The 22,894-nt window shown below is 39.1% G+C and overlaps 1 protein-coding gene across 15 annotated transcripts in view; it reads right to left on the bottom strand.

The window, feature by feature from the left end:
• Nucleotides 1-22,894, bottom strand: part of KDM6A (lysine demethylase 6A) — a 269,102-nt gene that overhangs the window by 11,285 nt on the left and 234,923 nt on the right. For 6 of the 15 annotated variants that reach the window (XM_037902856.2, XM_037902821.2, XM_037902837.2 and 3 more), the window contains 10 exons: nt 18,126-18,255; nt 16,314-16,419; nt 15,270-15,475; nt 13,700-13,858; nt 12,889-12,953; nt 12,735-12,809; nt 6,590-6,741; nt 5,368-5,482; nt 3,232-3,419; nt 1,772-1,913 (listed from right to left, as the gene is read on the bottom strand). In XM_037902856.2, coding sequence (XP_037758784.1) covers nt 1,772-1,913; nt 3,232-3,419; nt 5,368-5,482; nt 6,590-6,741; nt 12,735-12,809; nt 12,889-12,953; nt 13,700-13,858; nt 15,270-15,475; nt 16,314-16,419; nt 18,126-18,255 — 1,338 coding nt within the window. The remainder of the gene's footprint in view (nt 1-1,771; nt 1,914-3,231; nt 3,420-5,367; nt 5,483-6,589; nt 6,742-12,734; nt 12,810-12,888; nt 12,954-13,699; nt 13,859-15,269; nt 15,476-16,313; nt 16,420-18,125; nt 18,256-22,894) is intronic. The other 9 variants (XM_037902899.2, XM_037902892.2, XM_037902872.2 and 6 more) reach the window with 3 other exon arrangements.

Genomic DNA, 22,894 nt, shown 5'->3' with positions numbered 1-22,894 from the left:
GCTCTCCTGTCCACCCAACCCCCGTGCATCCGGATGCCCCCATACCCAGACACCCCTGCCAAGCCTCACCCCCAGCACCCAGAACCCCCCACCGAGGCCCTCGCACCTGAACCCTCACCCTGCCGAGCCTCACCCACTGCATCTGGAGCCCCTTTACACCCAGCCCCCCCGTTGAGCCTCCCCCCAGACTCCCCTCCCCCGAGACCCCTGCACTTGAACTCCCACCCCGAGAAGCCCCACCCCCAAGATTGGACCACCCCAATGAGCTCATGCACCCAGACCCCCACCTTAATGAGTCCCAACCAGCTGTACCCGGACCCTCATCTAAGCCCCACTCCCCCAGCACCAGATTCCCTCCCCCCGTACACCCAGAAACCCCTGCTGAGCCCCAACCACCTTCACTGGACCCCCATGCAGTCCCATTGCCCTGTGCCCGGACCCTCCACTGAGCCACCTGCACCCAGATAACCCCACACAGAACCCGCTCACCCCACACCTGGATCTCCCCACACTAAGGCCCTCCATACTTGGATTCTGCTACTCTGAGCCTGCCTGCCCACACCTGGTACACTTGGCGTGGAGGGACAGGGCTCCGGGGTATTTCTGGGGCAGGCCCAGGCCTTGTGCTGTGTCAGGGTCTGGAGCAGCCCCAGCACTGAGTCTTTGTCCTGGGTGATGGTGACGACGGCAATCTCCCAGCTCTGTGCACCCAATGGCCTATGCTCCCCACTGCCATGCTTGAGCCTCTGCATTTATTTATTGACAAATAAAATTTGCAGAATTTTAAAATACCATGTGCAGAATTTTTACTTTCTTGGCGCAGAATTCCCTCAGGAGTAAAATATGCTGGAATACTCATCTGCTTTCTCAGGATTTCAGAGGGCGGAAGTGATGCCAGATGATTTATTTTTGTATAGATTTGTATGGCATGAAAGATATGTTAAAGATGACCTTCCTTGGAAGTTTTTAAGGTCAGGCTTGACAAAGCCCTGGCTGGGATAATTTAGTTCATGTTGGTCCTGCTTTGAGCAGGGGGTTGGACTAGATGACCTCCTGAGGTCCCTTCCAACCCTGATATTCTATGATTCTATGACTTGAACCTGGGAAACACACTTTTGAAATGCTCAATTTTGAACCCAGAATGTTACCATCTCATTGACTTAATGTAATCAGCTGCAGGACTCTTCAAATGAAAGGGCGGGGGGTGGGGGGGGGGGGAGAAGAAGCTTTCCAAACCCTGCCTCCTTGCGTGTCAAAGATATTTTCCCTGCCTCTCTTGGTGATAGGATATAAATCAGCTAAATGTGAGTACTGGAAATGAACAAGTAAATTTACTATTAAAATATTTAGTTTAACTTTAAAAATAATAAAACATGCTCACCCTGAGTCTGAAGTTTACTGCCAGCAGAAGGCTCAATCTTTCAACTTGTTGTCATATATAGGCAGACCCTTGTGCTCGTGCAGGGCCCCATCAGAGTCAACAGAGGTCTGTCTGCATACAAGTTGCAAGATTGAAACCTAAAATATTTTTGAAAAAACTCTGGAGCTCACAGTTAAGATAAAAATATCAGGAAATCTAGGCATAAAAATTACACTGAATACCTAATTCACCACATCAAAACAGCATTCATTTAATGTAATGCTAAACACATAATGGATTTCACTAGAAAGATATTATTTATTCTGTAAATAAAAAAGATCACCCTCGTTTTTTCAAAACAAGAACAGTCAACTGTCGAAATGGATACACAAATATTTAAAATACACTTACTTGATCATTTCAAAAAGCTTTGGATCTGAGACCTTTATATTTCGTGCCATGTTCCACGAAAGATGAATCATCGGCACTATTGACTTGACGCTCTGTAGTTTATTCCACTCGTACCGTTCCACTGCCAATTTATATTGACAGGCTAGAAGAAAAAGTTACAGAAACTTTCAGATAAGCCAATAAAGGATACAAGATGATCTCCTGGTCATCCTCAAAACCTGAATTTTGTAAGATTGGAGAAAACTACATACTGTATGCTAGAGTGGTTGCCATTACAATTTTTACAGCTTTGAAAGTAAATTTTTACACAATAGTCCCTTATATTTAGAATATTGAGAGCATACACAATTCCACAACAACAACTTGAAAAAGCGTTTTTAAATAAAGTAATGGTTTTTAAAACGGTTTTATTTTAAAAGTAAACAGAGACCACTTCTTTAAAAATGGGATTTTTAAATTTAAATTCTCAAATATTTAGGGTTAAAAACCTAATTTGCTAGTTTCTGCAGCTGCCTTTGTTCCATCCAATTCTATATTACAATTCTGTCATATATTTACAATACGCAATTTCTAGACAGATTACACAATAGAGAGAGGTTTGTTGTGATAGATTAGGAATGTTAAATTTATGCTAAGCAACATAAGGAATGTCTTGTTGCACATGTGTTGCTGCTCAGGGAATGCCAGTCAATTCAAGTGATCTTGGAATGACACTGCTTATAGCACTAAACCAAAATAAAGTTTGTCGTGTGCATTACTAGTTAAGAAAATAGCTATTTTTTGAGCTACGTACTGGTCCTCTGTTGTCTGCTGAGTTTCCTCCCATTCTGTGAGATCATCTTTCTATTTTTCTGCTTATACCAGTTTGAACCCTAATGACTTTACATAATTCTCTTGTAGCTGTGGGTTTGAAACATCTAACCAAATGTTTTTATTTGTTTTAAACTGAAAGACTGTACTTAAAGCTAATATTCCTGGAGCTTTTTAAAAACTCAAGATTTTATACTGGTTTATAATTGCCTGTTATTATTAAAAATAGGAGATCTCACTGGTCTTGAAAAAACTAACTGGACGGTCAGTCCTCCTCACCTGTGCAACCTCTTTCCTAGATGGATGAATAGGATGAGGAGAGGAGAAAGAAAGGAAGTGAAGTGCAAGGTAGAGTGAGTTCATCTAATCATTTCCTTTCTCTTTTTTCTCTTTATACCAAAGTTTATAGTCACGATTGTGGTGAGGCTTAGTCTAAATACATCATGAAAGGACTGTGGTGCTTATGTTTTCAGTCTTCCTTCAGAGGAAAACATTTCAGGTTTTAACATTATACAGTTTGTGTTGAAACAGATACAATTTTTATCTAGTAAAATATGATAAACTAATACAAAAAGCCCAAGAGAGTTGGGATGCATGTGGTACAATATGAACAAATTATCTATGTCACCATATATATTATTTCACCATACCTGTAAGAGGGCCAACATTCCAAGCAATGTTGTTGCACCAGCCAATAGCCTGAACCCAATGAACAGTGCCAGCATTTATCCACACCAAATCCCCAGGTCTCTGAATAAACCTATAAACTGGGACATTGGCTTCATACAAGTCTTCCAGGTTAGGCCACCAAGAGCCCATTAGGAAATTCATATTATTTCTGAAACAATAGGAAAAAAACAGTCTTCCACATTTACCAATAGATAAATTAGGGGTCTATATCTTGTCAGTAGCCAAAGTTAAGTTAATCAGAATACTTGCATACAGCCATCACTATTACAAATGCTTCCAACTAGTGATTGATGACACAGGAAATGGTAAAAAATAAAAAATAAACCCCCCAATGTTTTCTTCTCTAGGTGGCTGATTTGAATCCAGTGGATGGTCATTATGTCCTGAATCTGTATGTAGCAATTTGGCTGCATGTGTGAAATGAGCTGATGGCCTCCATTTATTGTCCAGGTTTTTGTCTACACTATTTTTTCTTAACATTTCCCAGTATTGCTACCACTAATACAACTCCACTGGTAGTCGCAATCAACATAATATTAGTGTAGAATGACTACAGGCATTTTAACCACTGTCACCCGCTCAGAGCAGGTCTGCACAACATGGTGTTCAAAATGCCAGTGCTTGCTGCTGCCTTTTCTACTCTAGCACTCCAATATTGCTACCACAATTGGATGGTAGCAATGGTGGGAAATTTTAGGAAAGAAGTCTAGATTAGACAAGGCATAGTGACTAGTGAACACATCTTCAACATCACCATCACCACTAGCTCTCTTCTTATCAGTCTCAGTAAAGAGGCCAAGGTATTAGTTGCTATGGTGATTGAATTAATTCTCCAACCCACCAATTCAACAGTACAACCTATATGCTAACTGCTATATAATAATTGTACTGTTAATTATAAATTGCAGTCAGATCAGCTGAAGAGTTCTGGCTCATATAAATTTCTTCCAGTGAACAAATACATATGATCTACTAGTCATCAATAATTCAATCACTAACTGCTTTTTCTTTTATCCTCCTCCACATCTTACTTGAAATTGTTCATGAAGCGTGTCTTTTGACTTTTTCTTCATATATTTTAAATGCAAGGGCTGATCTGAGCTGGGCATGTCCCTTTTATCTGTCCTCTTTCATCCCTTGGGCCTGTCAGGCTGCTCTTAAGCCTGACGCCACGTTATTTGTGAGATGGTAGCACCCAGTCCTGCACTGCATTATGTTCAGTGATTCAGGCTCTCTCAAATTCTTTGAACTACTTTACTTTTAGCCTTCCACCTTGATTTACTCTGCTGCTCTCTAGCAGTTTCAGAATGGTCTGACTCTAGTTCCAAGCTGTTTGTCTTATTGGTGACATTTTTTCTTTAAAATATTTTAGTTGTTGTCATAGTGGCTCAATTTTGTGCAGTCTTTGAAAAGAATGTATCACTATCATACAATCAAATAATGAACATATACGAAAACCAAATGTAGTTTAAAAGTTTGCTAATCTACAGAATTAACACAACATGGATTTATTTTCATTGCTGATTGTGAGACACTATGGCCATTTTAAAAAAAACCTGCAAAGCCACTTGCATGTACACAAAATACACTTGAGTAACAAGTAATACACTTGAGTAATGATGGGCTTTGTAAGGTGGAAATTGGATTGAGGTCTTAAAATACATCTGGGAGCAGTAACTTTTGAGCCCTCCTGATATGGTCTGAATCTGAACCTTTGACTTACATGTCAAAGTCTCCATATCCATTACAACCCCCCGCCACGTCATCTATGCTCCCTCCTCCACCACCTTTATTTTTTCTTTTTAAAAGTCCTGAAATAAATCTAAGTTAACTGCTGATTGTTGGGGGCAAACTATCCCGAGGCAACTGAGATAATCATAAAGTTGGCTGTTTTTTGCATATTGCAATCTATTTAGTTAAAATGGTGAAAAAGTATAAAGGAAAAACCTAGATCTTAACAGACTTTTCTGATTCATCAGAAGCTATAAAATATCACCTCCACCTCCCCACTGATAGCATGTGTGAGGTGTTTCTGCATCTGACAGGTATACACACAGAAGCCCTCAAAACATCTGAGCACAGCATATGAGACTTACTTTTCACAGAAGTCATTCAGGACACCCCAATAGCTTTCAGGAACAACAAACCATTCACAGTCACCTGGACCAATATTTATGTTTACTGAACAGAAGTTGTTATTTTCTTGGTGACCTGAAATTCATGAGAAAAACTTATTTTCACAGTGATGATAATTTTGTTTTGACAGCACTGTGAGCACTAAAGTACTATGTAGGCACTAATTATTATTAAGGCAAATTATATCACAGCTTAATTATAGATGTATTTGTAAATAATGCCTAGTACCACAGCATTTGAGTATCTACACTTTTTTAAAAATACACAATTAAAACACTGTTACTTAGGCTATGTATTAGTGACAACACAGTTTTGCTTTGATTGATTTGTGGATGACTAAAAGTTATCAATTTCTCTAATCTTTGATGTGCATAATGCTTTGTGGCTCCCCTCTTGTAGATCTTAAGAGCTCTGCTATACCTGAGCTTCAGTCAAACACAATTATTACTTTTATTTTGGGGGCACCTGGAGGCCCGAAGCAAGACTGGGGCCCCACTGTTTCAGGTACATAGTAAGAATTAATCCCTGCCCCAAAGGGATTACATAGACAAGACAGACTAGAGTAGTATTACCTCCATTTCACTGATGGGAAACTGAGGCACAGATACACTAAGGGTCTTGCAGAAGGTCACATATGGAGCCAAAGGCAGAGCCAGGAACTGAACTAAGATCTCCTAAAACCTAGTTCAATGTTTTAATCACAAATCTATCTAACAGTGAAGGATGCATTTTACCCTCAGGTAACAGGTTTAAATTAAACAAAGTTTAGCTCTTAAAGGTTTAATTATAAACTGCCATTCTAGGAATTTACAAGCTCTGCTGGAAAAGCTTACAGAAGCTTGCAAGATGTGCAAGTGAAGTCAGTCAATTGTGTCTCATTTTTCTTAAAGAAAGAGGCAATTAAATGCAAAAGGTTAGCAATAATGAACATTTAAGGTTGTGAAAATAAAAGCACTTAAAAGTTAGGAAATTTCAGAAGTTAATGTTACAGGAGAAAGTAACTCTGTCGCTTTGCATATGCACCATGAAGCATTTTCTAATTTCTTGTTAAACTGATACTCTAATATACACTTTCGTTATATTTATGCACATCATAAACTATATAGGATCTGCATTGCGACCAGGTTAACACCTTCTTGACTTTATTGCTTGATTTTTTCCATGGAAAGTGTCTGTACTTACCTGGTGTCCTACTCCCTGGAACCTTCATGTACAACTGGACTGTGTTCATTCCCAGGATTGTATGACCAACATGGCTTAGAAGATTTCCTGCTGACACCACACGTACAAAAGCAGGAAGTTTTGTCAGTTCATGGAGCTGCAACTTCCACCTGCAGTAAAACAGCAAATCAACAACTGTGAATCCCTAAAGTTCATGGGATACTTTGGGAATTATATTAACAGCATTTTACAAAACTGTTAACATATAGGTTACAGGAATAGAAACTGTTACTGCGTGTTTTCATGTTTCTTGAAGAAAACGTCATCCACCATTTTTGCGATTGCAGATTGGATGCAGATACAAATTTTGTATCTGCGCAGGGCTCTATGCATGTCTACTTTTCATCTATTTTCCTAAAGAAAGGTTGATTCTCAGTGGTTGGTATATTTGGTACTTCTTTTTGCTAACCAGGAGGATACATCATATCTATGCATATTTATTTAAGCAGTTATATTGCTTAACATTCACTTACTCAGATTTTTAATTTTATGTTAAATGTCATTCACCATTTTCTATTTATTAGATTAAATTTTACGCATGATATTCCCTAAACTCCATTAGGATGGATACTGGTTAGTTAGTTAAATTAAAATGCACAAAAAAGTATTTTTAAATATTATTAGTTACATGTAAATACTGTAAATGTTCTGGATACACAAAAAAAAATTAGGTTATCCAAATCATGTTTTGCATTTAAAACTAACTGATTTATTAAACAAAGGAAATACTATCTGTAGTTAGGAAATTGAACTATTTGTTTCGGGTCACCATGTCCTTCAAGATTTTAAAACTAGCAGATCTCATCCTCTTAGACCTTAGGGTTTTTTGGGCCTCGATTAGAAAAGAAAAAAAATCAAGCTTTCCTTCTTTGTTTAATGACAAGCTTGTTCAAAGTTAATTGAACTAGTTGAATAAACTCAAATTAAGAATATATTTTCTGCATCTACAGAAGTGGCTACTGCAGCACAAAGCTGGTTTAACTTCATCAAACTCTGGTTCCAGGTGCTTGGCCAGTGAATTCAACCAGTTCAGTTCCTTGACTTTCTTTAAAACTTTGGCAGCAAACACATATTGCTTGAATTTTTTATGTAAATTAATATTATTTTAACAGATTACAGTAAATTTATTCCTTAACATAGGCTGTCAATTTCAAATTTGATTTTAAATAGGTTTCTTTTTTAAAAGAAAAATGTATTCAATTTAAACAAAATTGATTTTTACTGGTTTGTAGAGAAAGTGGGGGGTAGGAAGAGGATTTATGAGAGGATTGCATGAATCAGCACATAAAGAATATCACACATAGGTACAGAATGGAATAATGGTCAGACTAATTTAAAAATGGAATGAAGGACATAAAATAGTATATTATAGAGAAAGATTTTAATTTAAAATCCCATAAAAAGCAACTTAATTTGGTTTACAACATTCAGGTTTTATAGTATTGGAGAGTTTCTGCCTGAATTTCAGCCTTAGCTCACCTCTAACAGGAAATAAAACCTAACCTGGACAGACCAGCCTTTAGTGTATTTAGAGTCCTCAATCTCTTCCATCAGCCCAACCACTGTTCTACCTTTCCATGCACAGTTCCTTCTCCCATCTTTTTTATATGCATATTTTGTTTTAGCCATTAAATACAATTTCCCATTTCCGTCTAGAGAAACACTCATTAAAGAAGATTAAAATGAAGAACAAGTTAGTATTGGGCAGTTCCTCATTCAAGTCAACAGACAGCTGCAGTGCTATGCACTGTTCGCTGCTCATAGATCAAGAGGAAATCCAGAAATGCAAAAGGGCTTCTTTCCTCTTCTATGGAAAGAATGCCCAGTCTCATTTTGTAATGAGGATAAAAAGAAGAAAGAAACTAGTTCTGCAGAATACATTTAGGAATTCAAAAGAAAAAAAAATCAGAAAGAAGTAGTGTAAAAGACCAAGTGAACAGAACAACAGATTGTTAGTGGCAAACTGAGTCAAGAGCAGAAGGTTAAATTAAGATATTACTGAAAGGAAACACCAGAAGAATCAGACAAGTTGTCTGTATCAAATCTGAAGTCACTCTGGACAAGAGTTGGGGACTTAGCTGAGAGACAAAAGAGTCAAGCATTCATTCAGGGAACATTCATAGGGGAGAGCATGACACAAAGACAGTATCATAGACAAACCTTGTGGGATTAAAATAAACCTTACTGAATTAGCTTTATTACCTTTGGGGTCCCTGGATTAACATGTAGTTGTATATGTACTGTTGTAGAATTGTATGCAACTCCTTCAGAAGGAGGGGGAAGCTAACGTAATTCCTTTGCTTATCAGCCCTTTGAAGCCATGCCCTGCAGAGGCTGGCATATACTAGTTCAAACTGGATTCTCCAGGGACCAACAGACAAAAAGATTTCTGGATAAACAGCCTGGTTTTAAACAGACTCAGGGCCTTCTTTCTCATCCAGCAGATGGCCAGGAACCTTGATCCACAGAGAGCTCCAATCCTTACGGAAGGGTTGGAAGGACTATACCTGCTGAGGCACCATAAGACTCTGTGCTTGTTCTGAACTGAAGCACAAGGAAACCCCTCAAATGGGGTACTGAAGGACTGCTCCTGCCAGAGCCCACATTAGGGTTGGCGTGATTTCTGTTAAGCTTAGTAGCATGTGTGTAGGTTCTTTTATTTTTTAATGTTTTCTCTCTAGTGCTTTTACTTTAAGAATAAAATTGGCTTGCAGAAAAATTGCTGTGTGGCAACTATGAGTCACACTGTTAACCGTCTCTGAAGAGCAAGTAAGCAGGCCTGCTTGGACACAACTGGGAACAACACAGCTGGGAACAACACAGTGTAGGCAGAGGAAACTGTTCAGAGTGGGGATACCCTGGTTAGAAGAGAATGAAATGTGTCTCTCTGTGCAAGAGAAATGACAGTTAGCGAAGCTGGAAGCCTGAGAGTGGGTGCCTTTGTTCTATCATAGAGAGGGAATACAGGTGCAGTTGCCCTGAACTGTGACAGAGAGAACTAGAGGGTCTATACTTAATGGTTACCTGGAGAAAAAGGATATAGGACAATCCAAACTGAACAGCCTTTTCCAAGAGGAAAAAGAGCAAGAAGAGAAGCCCAACACCATTGCTATAGTCTACACATCCAAGATGCAGGATCTAAATGTGAGGCTACCGAAGGTGAGAATAGCGACAGATGCTAACTGATCAGAAAAAAAGCTACCTTTTAGAGCAGGGGTGACAAACTTTTTGGCCCGAGGGCCACAACAGGGTGGGGAAATTGCATGCAGGGCCACGAATGCACGGCTGGGGCAGGGGGCTGAGGTGTGTGTGTGTGTGTGGGGGGGGGGGGGGGGGCGCTGAGGTGTGTGGGAGGTATGGAGTGTATGAGGGGGTTCAGGGCAGGAGGTTGGGGTGCGAGGGGTGCAGCAGAGGGCTCAGGGCACGGGGTTGGGGTGCAGGAGGGCGTTGGGGTGTGGCAGGGGGCTCAGGACAGGGGGTTGGGGTGTGGGGTGCAGGAAGGGTTCAGGGTGCGGCCTCCGGCCCAGCACCACTTACCTGGAGTGGCTCCGGGGTAGCAGCGGCACACAGTGGGGGCCAGAGCAGGCTCCCTGCCTGCCTGCCCTGGGCCACTCTGGGAAGTGGCCGGCATCAAGCCCCTGCAGCCCCTGGGGGAGGGGGGGAAGAGGGCTCCACGCACTGCTCTTGCCTGTGGGTATCTCCCCAGTTCCTGGCCAATGGGAGCTTCAGGGGAGGTTCCCCAGGCAAAGGCAGCGCACTGAGCCCTCTGCCCCCCATCCGGGGCCGCAGGGACATGGTGCCCACTGCTTCTGGGAGCAGCGCGGGGCCTGTGGCGCCATGGGGGTTGCAATCCCGCGGGCCAGATCCAAAGCCCTGAGGGGCCAAACCCAGCCCGCAGGCCGTAGTTTGCCCACTCCTGTTTTAGAGTATAAAAAGATAGAGGCATGGGAAGAGGCAAGCCTTGGATCAGGATTTCTTGGAGAGAAGCAGTTCCGGTGGGAGTAGGACGGAGGAATGAAGAAAAGGTGGTGTACAGGAGATTGGAATAGGGATGCAAGAGTAGAGCCCAATGAGTGAACATTAAGCTTATGAGAGAAAATGGGAGGATATGATGAAGAGCATGAAGGGTGGATACATCACACACAAACCTATGTTTAAAAAACATTAAGGTTGCAAAATCAAGCTCTCAGAAGTTAGGAAATGTTGAACGACACAGAGTCCTGTGGAAATAACAGTATGTGATCATGATATACTGTCTTTGTACATACGCACAGAGGGATCATGTTTGCTAACTTATGAGTTCATGACCCTTGCAATCTAAATAATGTTCTTTTAATATGTTTTGTGCATGTAGTTTTCTAGGTTTATAAAAAAGCATATACAAAAACAGAAACAAATATGGCACTGTACATATATCATATGGCACTGTACTGACACTCATGTGGTTAATCAGTATGGTTGGAACTTTTAGGTCCACTATACAGACCTCTGCACTTGGACTAATGGAGTAACTGATGGGCAACAGTACGTTATCCTCTGTTGGGGGATGAGATACTTTGCCAATGGGTTTCACAGATATTTGCTGGCAGCAGAGGAATGGTGAGACTCAGGGATCTCGGGTTCTATTCCGAGCTCTGGAGAGGAGTATGCTTTGGTGCACGCAGAATCTTTTGCCCATTTCCCCAAAGTTTGACTCCTCCTATCCTGTTCACTCCATCCTGCACTTTCTCAGTCCAGCCTCTTCTATACCTCTGGTTCCTTGTCCCTGTCCAAGGGCAGGCACTAAAAAAAACTACGGGGCTAAGTTGACCTAAGTTATACAGGTCCAGCTACGTGAATAACGTAGCTGGAGTCAACATATGTTAGGGCGACTTATTTCAGTGTCTACATCATGCTGGGTCGATAGGAGAAACTCTCCCATTGACTTACCTTATGCTTCTCGTTCTAGTGGAGTACCGGAGTCAACGGGAGAGCGATCGGTGGTCGATTTAGCGGGTCTTCACTAGACCCGCTAAATCGACCCCCAGTAGATCGATCACTGCATGTTGATCCCCCGGTAAGTGGAGACAAGCCCCCAGTCTCCAATCCTCAAGAATTCTCATTTCAGTCCCAGTCCCCTTTCCCAGCGAATACTAGTCTCTCTCTCTAGGCTCACTAGCTGAGTACCAATCAGCATTATACTAAAAGACAATGGAGGCAAATTACATTATTTTCTGTTGAAATGTGTGCATAGTCTCTTAAAATACAAGCCTCCCATCAGAACTCTTTGCTAAGAAAGGAGAGTTAGGAGAAAAGATGAAGTCTTTTGGAAGTGCATTTTTAAAGTCTTAATGCATACTGTGTGAAATCCTTGGGAACAAACAAGATGAAAGAACAACAGACTGGTGTTTACTTTTATACACAGAATGACACAGACTAGGAGATATGTAAAGGGATGTTTTGTATGGGAAGGGTGTGTGCTGGTGCTATACACGCGGTTTGTCTTCTAACCTTTATTTTCCTCTCAATTATGCTACTGAGAAGCCTCAAGGCCTTATGATAAAATCCTAACTTTCCTTCAAGCTCTCTCTATGAACAACATGCAGCTCAACCTTTAAAAACACTTTCAGTCTCACATCATGAATTTGTTTGTTTGTTGTAGAACTTTTGCAACTGGCATCTACTTGCCTCAAAACACCAAGAATTTAACTGTATAAGTTAATTATACAGTTTAGGGGTTGGGAATGAATAAATAGTTAGTTCAGGGGTTGGGAATTCTTACACTTTGCAAAGATATGTGTTTCCAGTATGACAATGTGGTGTTGCTGCTGTGTTATCAGAAAAACATGCATTTCTTTTAAACTGCTGAAACAACTGTTATGTAGCCAATGATAAGATAAGCAACTCTAAGATTAACTGGGAGCCAAATCCAAATACGTATCAGACAAAGATAGGGATATAGTATGTATAGTTTTATTAAACAGCAACAACAAAAAGTAAAATGAGCTACAGGAACCTAGATGTGAGGAAATAAAATAGGAAACTCTCTAGATAAATAATAAAGGTGGGCATGTTGGCTCAACTTTGTTTATAACTATAAAAAATGACAAATTATAGGGAGACTCACTTTTTGTCGTCTGACAGATCAATGTTGGTCCCAAATTTGATTGTTTTGAAAGGTCCTCTTCTTCTCCTACCAGAGCTGTAAAAATTATGAAAACATATGAAGTATATCCTTTGGAAGAGAAACTATAGAAGTATACTATTTATACCTAACTCACTTATCAGAAGATGTGGATTCATTATCTGAGTGGTCCTTGTGGTGACTCTTTTTCTCATTTTCCTCCTGCAAAACAAAAACGTGACATTTCCTATCACTTTATCATATAGTATTAATAGATTTCATCTCAAACCAAATAAAATATGAAAACCTTTGCATCTATAATTTTTATATGGACAATTTTTAGAGATGGTCCAGAGGTTGCTTTGAAGATTAGAGGGAAACTGGGGATAAGAATGAGATAGGAATAGTGTTTTTGTTGACTTCCATAAAAGAGGAAAAGGAACATTGTGTTATGAACGTCATTTTAACATGTACATTTTACATTTCTTTGCTACTAGTAACTTGTTAAGAGAGAAAAAAATCTAATTTGAAAATACTGCAGTCATCTATGCAATTTTTTTCATGCAAAAGTTAATGACAATAGAGGCTTTCCAGCTGACCTCTTGTAACATGCCAGTTCATATGCATTATCAAACATTAGCTGCTCTGGAAGCCTATATGCATTCTTTTCCTTCTATTTCTTAAAGTTTTGATACAGCTACACTATGACAAACTTAAGAGTTGAGAACGTTAACATATTAGCTCTATATTTTAAAATTTACTGAAAGCAAATTATGCACACACTTTTACATTCACTCCCCTTCTTCCCTACTGACAGAAATATTAGTTTGGCCCAGCACCCCATCTCAAATACTTTGCATATTTCTAGATTCTTCCTCTGACAATAACCAGGGCTCCAGCCACACACCTCCCCAACCCCACTCTCTGGGTAAGATTCTGCCCCATCCTCTGACCCCTTTCTAGCTTACCTTATGGCCCTGAGAACCAGTGGGGCTTAAGGCTTCTGGCAGCCCCCACCTTCCAACAGCGTTGGAATGATCTGGAAGAATACAATCCTCGCTCACTTCCCCAAACAGCAGCCGGAAATCTTCAGTGGATATCCCATTTCCCCAATCACCATTGCAGATCTAGAAAAATCCCATTTGTGTCCCTGATCAGCCCAATCCAGGTGCCATCAAAATCCCCCAATGTACCCCCTCCAGAATGTTCTTGATTCCTTCGCCTGCTTCTCTCACAGCCCATGATTAGTCCTCTCCACTTTCCTGTAACTACAAATCCAGACTTGGATCTCCTACCACATACTACTGCTTCTAATTCATCAGTGCTAGAACTAGGGATGCTATCGTACCCCCAGGTTTGAAGTGGTTTCCATCATATACAGCATTTACAGTTTAGTTCAATAGCTCTCAGCACTCCCACCATACAAACTGTTCCAACACCCTGGTCTAATCTGCTCACAAAGTTCTTGTTTCTCCTGTCTGCAGTGCAAGTTCTAACTTAAAAGTTCTCCTGTCCTTGTCACCTCACCCAGCCCACCACCACTTCCCTTGTGATTAAAGTGAAAATACCAGCCCTTGGCCCTCTGTTACTGCTGCTTCCCAACCTCTTCTAAGTTAGAGCTGGTCAGAAATACCTTGCACTCTTTGCTCTATTTAGCTTAGTATTTTCATGTATCTAGGATCACATCTGTGTGGAGCTTTCAGGAGTTCCCAAGTTAATTCCAAGGATGTACTCACCACTAGAATTTGGGGCCACAAAAACTAGAAAACTTTTTTTTTTTTTAAATATTAGATAATGTTAGCAAAAAATGTATTGAAAAAAACATGAACACTTCACTTTATGTATTGAAACAATGTTTTTATAAAAAGAAAATATTAATTTTAGAACCAGAGGCACTCCCAAATATAGGGGCAATTACATAATAGTAAACACAGAATGCCATTACATAATATCAGATATGGAAAGCATTAACAGACATATTTCTGAAACTATAACATTATTTCTACTGTATCAAACACTTGAGTTGAAGGAAAACAGTGCGTGTGGGCTTCTAAAAAGCAGCACATAAACATTATATCACCATACTCTGAATAAAGAAATTTTATTTCAAAGTACTTTTCAGTTGGAAACTGAGAAATAGTCTGTAAAAATACTATTTGTAAAGTTTTTTTTAAAGTTTTAAATGCATTTTTAAAGTTGTCAACAACTTTTAAATCTGAGTTTACATACTACTGTATATCAGTTTAAGTTAGTTTTAAATGTATGTAAAAGTGATAACTAATAGTCTTACACTGAAGAAACTAAAGGTGTTTGTGCGGAACACCTTATAGTCTATTTGCCCATCCATTCACAGGGAATTTATGTGCTTAGCTGTGCCTTTAGCATTAATGGGAATCCCCTTCTTCCCAATATCAACTGATGGAAAAGACTCCTTAAAACATGATCATATGATTTTTTTTTTTTTTTGGAAGTTGTTACTGAGGACAAGTTGGTTGCAGAATTACTATGTTCTTTATAAAACAGTTAAGATGTACTTACCCTTAATGACTCCTGGAATGAGGAGGCCTGGTACTGTGCATATTTAGCTATTGTAGTATGAGATCTACTGCTTTCGCAACGCCAGATTTTCTTTGTTCCAGTGGGGTCCCAGTTTTCATCTGCTGGTTGAAGTAATTGTGTCCTCACTTCTACTATGTGTTCATTATTTGCTTCTACTAATGTTTTAGTAGAGAAGAGTCCTAGATCTAAAGAACATTAATACAGTTCATAAATAATAGTGCAGTATAATGAAAAGGTTAAATTATACATTGGGAAGGTAGAGATTAATATATTTAAAAGAAACTAAAGGTATATACCGAAGCACAACATTTGATATTTTACCTGAAAAGGAAATGTGTAATTTCTCAGCTTTAATAAACAAAACTCAGTTTATTTAGATTTCACATTAAATATTTTCATGTAATAAAAAGCCTTCCCCACACAGGATTGTAAAAGCCCAAAAGAGACTACACTGCCTAAAAATGTCCTTCTCAGAAAAGGACATATGTATTATTAGATTAAGTAAATATTTAGTAGCAGATATGACTAAATCTACTATTTCTGAAAACATGTATTTTGGACAAATCCTGGGCTCTACAAAAAATACTTCTATTAAATAATAAGCATACTGAAGAAGTACAAAACTTTTAATCCATAGATCTCAAAATGCTTTACCAATACAGGTGAATTATCCTCCTCCATTTTACAGATGGGAAAACTAAGGCAGAAAACAATGTGGGCAAAGAGTTTCAAAGATAGAAGCCTCATGTTAGGTTTTGAAACAGATGGTTAGGCACCTGCTTGACTAAAGTCAATGGGAGCTGCTGGATGCTAAGTTCTTTTAAAGTACCACAGAAATACTGCTTAGTTTGCAGACTACATATTACCCTAATTCCTTGTTATGCAAACATGAATATATTAAGGAAATAAAACTGACTTTTGTGAACACTTCAAAGATTTCCCCAAACTTCCCTACAAACATATACATTCCTTTAGAAAGAAAAGTCTACCCTGTGCTTTGCTTTTTGTATAAAACAAACTTACCTAATTTAAGAGCTCCAGCAAGGCCACGTATTACAGTAACAGGATTGTTTGGATTTGTACAAAATTGATGTAAAGGTGGAAAGAAAGCATCACGTTTATTTTCCAACTGTGAATTACAAAGGATTATTAAGTCTCAGGGGAAGTCAGACTTTTCATTAGTAAAATAACAAATAATAAAACAGGAGGAGGTCAGGAATGCTATCCATTTTCATGCACTCCAGTGAATTAGCAGTTATATCACACAATATTTTCTCATTAAATACTGATTTCACTCCTTTTGAAATTAAATTACTTATTATAATTTACTCCCTTGCAGAAATTCTGTCCAGACTGCTTTGGTGCAAGGTTTTTCTAAGCTCAATTTTGCTGCAGTTTATTTCTGTATTTGACAACAGATCCAAAAATCTAGTAACATGTATTCTCTACAGCATCCCTTCAGTATTTTTACCTCAGCAGAGCTCCTAACTTAATCTCTTGTTCCTCCCCAAGAACATATATATTACAGAAATTAGTTATTTTAATAACTAAGAGTCACAGAATTATTTGTCCTCTACTGTACAATCTCCAAATCTATCCAATTCTTTTTTAGAATAAGACAATACTGTTTGTTAGACTATTTTCAAAAGTTATAAGTTTCAAAGTAACAGCCGTGTTAGTCTGTATTCGTAAAAAGAAAAGGAGTACTTGTGGCACCTTAGAGACTAACCAGTTTATTTGAGCATGAGCTTTCGTGAGCTACAGCTCACTTCATCGGATGCATAGCATATCGTGGAAACTGCAGAAGACATTATATACACACAGAGACCATGAAACAAAACTTCCTCCCACCCCACTCTCCTGCTGGTAACAGCTTATCTAAAGTGATCATCAAGTAGAGCCATTTCCAGCACAAATCCAGGTTTTCTCACCCTTTCCCATCCTTTAGATAATGTTAAAAGGAAACTGCCTAACTAAAACAGAAATGTCATTTACATTGTCTCTACCATTAAGTAGAACAATTGATTTTAGTCAGTTTAAAAAAATGCTTAATTACTACATTATTAGTTACATCTAATTTTGCTCTTGTTGCCAATCTTTCAACATTTTGCCTCTAGGGGTCAGTATAGGTCATGTCTCCAGAGCAAATGTTAATTTCACTGTGTGGATAGAAACTATGGAGATGCTGTATGAGTCTAAGTTACTCCTCCATGACCAAGGAACTTTACACAAAATTTGGGACATTGCTCAATTCTGATGTCAGAATATACTGCCATACCAGAAAGTAGGCATGAGTAAGGGAAATCTCTCATGAAAGCTTTTTACACCTCAGGTTCTTCCTTATATTAACCTTTTGCTATAATATTGTTATTGCAACTCTAATTGATTTTCTTTGCTGTATTTTGATATGGACAGGAGAGTTCCATTTAGATATCTGCTCATATAAACATTTGAGTAATCCTATGGCAATGCATCTTAAAATATTTTATAAATCCATTTGAATTATTACTGAGAGTTGTGTCTCATAAATTGTCTGATTTTTTAAATCAGTACTTGAAGTACTAAAAATGTAAAAAGCATTCCTAATGTGTTTTCGTTTCAATTTAGCAATCACACTGGAATTCTCAGTTTGAATCACGTACAATGTTTTTCTTTTTAAATATATCACAAGATTCTCTTTGGGGTCAAAATTCTGCCTTTTCACATGTTGCACCCCTGTAGTAAAATTTAGCTCTGAATAAGATACTTTGTTTCAATACATATCTAAATTAAAAAGCTAAGTATATAGTTACAAAAGCCCTAACCTTTTATTCCTACCAGTCGGTTGATACTTACATAAATACTAGGTGTAGGTGGATTCAACTTGTCCTTTGGCAAGGGAGGGTATGGTGGAGGCGGTGGTCGTGGAGGTGGACATTTATCCAATAAAATGCTACTGTTAGATAAGCCATTTTTACCCAGATTCCTAAAAAGGAAAGAGAGCTGTCTGTGTGAACATTTGATTAAAAAAATTACAAGTATATTTACTGAATATGTGCTAGTTACACATTATGCACAACAGAAAATATTAATGATGTACAAGGGTAAACCATAATTATGGGCTAAGTGGAACCTCCAGGACATATCTTAATCAAGGATTCTCATTTAGTAAGATGACACTATTTTAAATTATTCCCACTATTCCCCTCTCCCCACATTTACAAAAACACCACCATTAGTTAAAAATATAACTAATCTCAAAAGAAAGAAAATAATCTAAATTATAATTTAACACAGCAAATAGTTTTTAACTTGAAGTACAGTAGAACCTTATTAATTGGCACTGACTACCAGGTGATCCATTCATAGCAGTGAGGAACAAAAAATACTTTTCAGATTAAGTCTATCTGGTAATAGAGGACATAGCATTATTAAATTGGTAATACACAGAAACTCTCACAGAATTTCATACAAAAGGCTGTTACGTCACAAACTGCAAATTTGCAATCACCGAGTAAGAACACATATTAAAAAACTACCATGCAGTAATGTACTTTATTCATTTATTTTGACAGGTTTAATTTAATACTTGTACTTCACTGTCTACTAGCATATACATATCGTAGAATAATTTGTTAAAGTCGCTCTGCAGCACTCAACTTCTAAATCTTTCTTGTGAAGTACAGTAAGACTAAATTATTATGCTTGAAGACTAGTGAAGTGAGAATTAACGAAGATATACTGCTTTTTTTTTGGTCCAGGAGTGGGACTATACAGTTACTCTTAAGTACAAAATTAATAATCTTTTCCCCCCCAAACAAATGACATTTTATATGCATATAAAAATACGGGGCTTATGTGGCACAGTATCATCTTAAATCCTTTAGTCTTATCTAACCTACAAGGATAAATGTACAAAACATGATTTATTTTAAAAGAAGAGCGTGATGCCAAGAGGACTTGGGATATTGAAATAGTCTCGATATCTAATAGACATGGCCCTATTTCAGACTAAAAATAGTCACAAAATCTTTCCCAACAAATGATCAATACAAATAACCCTCTGTCACACACACTATCATTCAAAACAAGAGTACAGATAAGAACTCCGAGAAAGTGCATCATCAAAATTCATCATGTTGTATTCTAACTCTGATGTATGAAAAGTTACACATGTAGCTCAGCATAAGCGGTAAGGATATGTGATGAAATGTTAGTGAATACCAGTCATTGTACTGCATGTATTTTACTTGCTAAACTAATCTGATACTAGATCAGTTTCTGATGTAGTAAATTCAGAAATTAATTGGAATGACTGCACAACAGTGGAATCAAACCCAAGCAAAATGACCCTGCGCTGATTCAATGCAGTGTTTGAAATTTTCTACTCTTAAGGAGAAGAAACTCAAAATTATTACTCCCACAGCTACTATAATTTTGCTTCCCATAGCACATATAGTTCTGCAGTTGGTATTATTGCATATTATTATTTGTGATGTGATATATCACCTAGGAGCTCAGTCAGGAACCAGGACCCCACTGCACTAAGTGCCATACAAACACAGAAGAAAAAGACAGTCCCTGCCTCAAAGAGCTTACATACGGTACAAATTTTAATGCCTTAATGTATCATGTTCACTTTGCCTATTATAGTTGCTGCACAAGGCCCTGACTTGGTACAGCACTTACGCATGTGCTTAAATCCATCAGAAAAGCACGTGCTTAAATGTGTTGCTCAATCAGGGCTTAAAATATCAAACAATGTTGCAGTTGTATTTCACTGTTGCATAGTGAAATATACCCATCAAGTTACACTTATAGCTGGGTGGTAGTTGAACTGGACATCTGTCACTCAAGAGGTGACTAGGGTGGGAAGGGGTTATGCAGCCAGAAGGTGGGTTGGACTATTGTTAGTGTAGGGTGACCAGATGTCCCGATTTTATAGGGACCGTCCGATTTTTGGGTCTTTTTCTTATATAGGCTCCTATTACCCCCCATCCCCTGTCCCAATTTATCATATTCGCTGTCTGGTCACCCTATGTTAGTGGGACGTCCACACACATCCATTTACAATCTTTGGATCACAAATTGACGGGTGTCTGCTTTAGGATTGCAATCCCAAGCATATAATGTGCCCTTCAGAGCTGGTGACATGCTAAACTGGACACTTTCTTGGTACCAAACACATGATCTATTTCAGAGGTTCTCAAATGTCACTGCACTGCGACCCCCTTCTGACAACAAAAATTATTATACGACCCCAGGAGGGTGCCAAAGCTGAAACTTGAGCCCTGCTGCCCTGGATGGGAGGCCAAAGCCAAAGCCCAAGGGCTTCAGCCCTGGGTAGGTGAAACGTAGCCTGCGCCCTGCCACCCAAGGCTGAAGCCACTCTTGGGCTCTGGTCCCGGGCCCCAGCAAGTCTAATGCCAGTCCTGGCAACCCCATTAAAACAGCATCCTGACTCACTTCGGGGTCCTGACGCACTGAGAACCGCTGATCTATCTGTAAGCAAGATAGATCTTGAATGGTCAAGATTAAAATTGAGCAGTCTTAAAAAACCCACAGGTGTACGTTCTATTTCACTGTGCAATGCCCCAACACACTCATATGCAAACTGAAGAGACATTAAAAGTTCAGTATAAATGAAGGATCATTTTGTTATTTCTAATCACCTGTCTTCAAACACCTGAAATAAATTTGGTCTTTGTTGTACGTTAAGTCAATGGCAAGTTTTGATAAATTATTTTAATTATACGAACACTTCGTACCATGTGATTTTCCCCCCTAAATTATGAAAATACCTTCTTCACATCTGGACATTAAAAATAGATGAATAGATTTTCTTCAAACCTTACAAAATAAAAAATCACTCATTTGTTTGCGCAGAGAACAAACATTAGAAATTTCTATGGGAACAAAGAAATCAGGGAATGAACAAACAGTTCATCATGTTTAGCATTCTGTGTCTAACAGTAGTCCATGCCATATGCTTCAGAGGAAAGTGCAGTAAACCTCACAACTACTCAACAACCTGTTTATAAGGAATTTTCTTCCTAACCCCACAGATATTTCCTGAGACATTATATCCCTTAATAAAAAACCCCCTATAATTGTGGATGGTGCCATTATGCAAATACATTTCTAATCCTTTTAAAAATCCTAATAAGCTCTTGACCTCAATAACATAAGGTGGCTGAGAGTTTCACAGGTTTCTTATACATTGTGTAAAAGTAGCATTTCATTTTTTAAATCAGTGTTAAATGCATCTTTCAATCTCACTAGGTATCACCTTGTTCTTGTGTTACCTGAGTTATTATTTCACATACCTATATCATGTTGCCACTTATTCCGCTGTCCAAATTTAACAGTTCTCTTTTCAATCTCTCCTCAGATGAAACTTTTCATGCCTCTTTTTTTTTTTTTTGCCCATCTCTGGACTCCTAGCTTTGCTATACTTCTTTGAGAGCCAAAATGAACCTTTAGCCCAAGTGAGGGCATATTATCATTATGCAAGGATATAACATTTTCCATTCCATTCTTTACACCTCTGTAGTGGTGCCCCTTATGTCTTTCCATGCCTCAGTTTCCCTGCTGGTTGATAGCCTACCTTCTCAGTGATTGGGTTGTTCAGCCCTCAAGCCAAACCAAAAACTTTTCCCATTCCAGGTTACATAAAGTCCAAATGAAAGGAGAGTCCAAATACAAAACCTTCACTTAGTCCCTCTCGCTAGGCCACAGCTGTCCCCCAAAGGGTCTGTCCGAACCTTCCCCCTGGGTGCAAGATTACCAAATTAGTCTTTCACTCCCTGACCGCAGGGATCCTTTATTCTTTAGTTGGCAGAGCCACCCTCTCTTACGGAATATACCACCTGCAGATGGCACTACTGAGGCAGAGGAACTCATGCCCTCTATCTACCACAGGCTCCAACTTAGCGGCCCTAAACAACGAAGTAGCTGTCCACTCCAGCCTCAACTCCTCTCTTTCACTCCTCCTCCTAAAGCTACTTCCTATATTTGCTTGTCTGCCAACTTTCTCTTTATCCCTTTTCTGGTCTTTCCCACACCAAACCTGAGAGAGTTGAATTAGGCCAGACAGGCCCAATCAGCCAATTAAGCAGCAAATAGGGGTGATTTAGGATGTGTAGAGAGTGCTAGTTAGAAGAAAGCTCACCTGTGAGGGAACAGGCAGGGCTTCTCTAAAGCCAGCAGGCTGGCAACAGTGCGAGCAGGGAGGAAACCTGCAGTCTCTCTCTCTCTCTCTCATTCTCTGAGGCAAGGGAAAAGGAAGGGGTGATAGGAACCCCTGAGGAAAGGGATATTATGCTAAGAGGAAGGGTTTACCTAATAGGTCAAGAGATAGAGGTCTGACTAGGAAGGGCGGAGAACAAAAAGCTTGGAGAAGCATGGTAGAAAGTAGTCCAGATGTGAAAGCAGTAAGGTAGATGTTGCTGCAAGCCTTACCTGATTGCTGTAAGACCCTGGACTGGAACTCAGAATAGAATGTAGACCTGGGTTCCCATACCATCTGCTGCAGAGTGTTATTGCTAGGGGCAGTGAGTAGAAAGATTGATGGAATCACTGCACGAGTGACATAATCAGGGCAGGGGACCTGAGGATGGCCTGAT

Source organism: Chelonia mydas, chromosome 1, assembly GCF_015237465.2.
Source record: "Chelonia mydas isolate rCheMyd1 chromosome 1, rCheMyd1.pri.v2, whole genome shotgun sequence".
NCBI lineage: Eukaryota > Metazoa > Chordata > Testudines > Cheloniidae > Chelonia > Chelonia mydas.
Note: the sequence above shows the minus strand (reverse complement) of the source record. Positions and strands in the feature narration are given on the sequence as shown.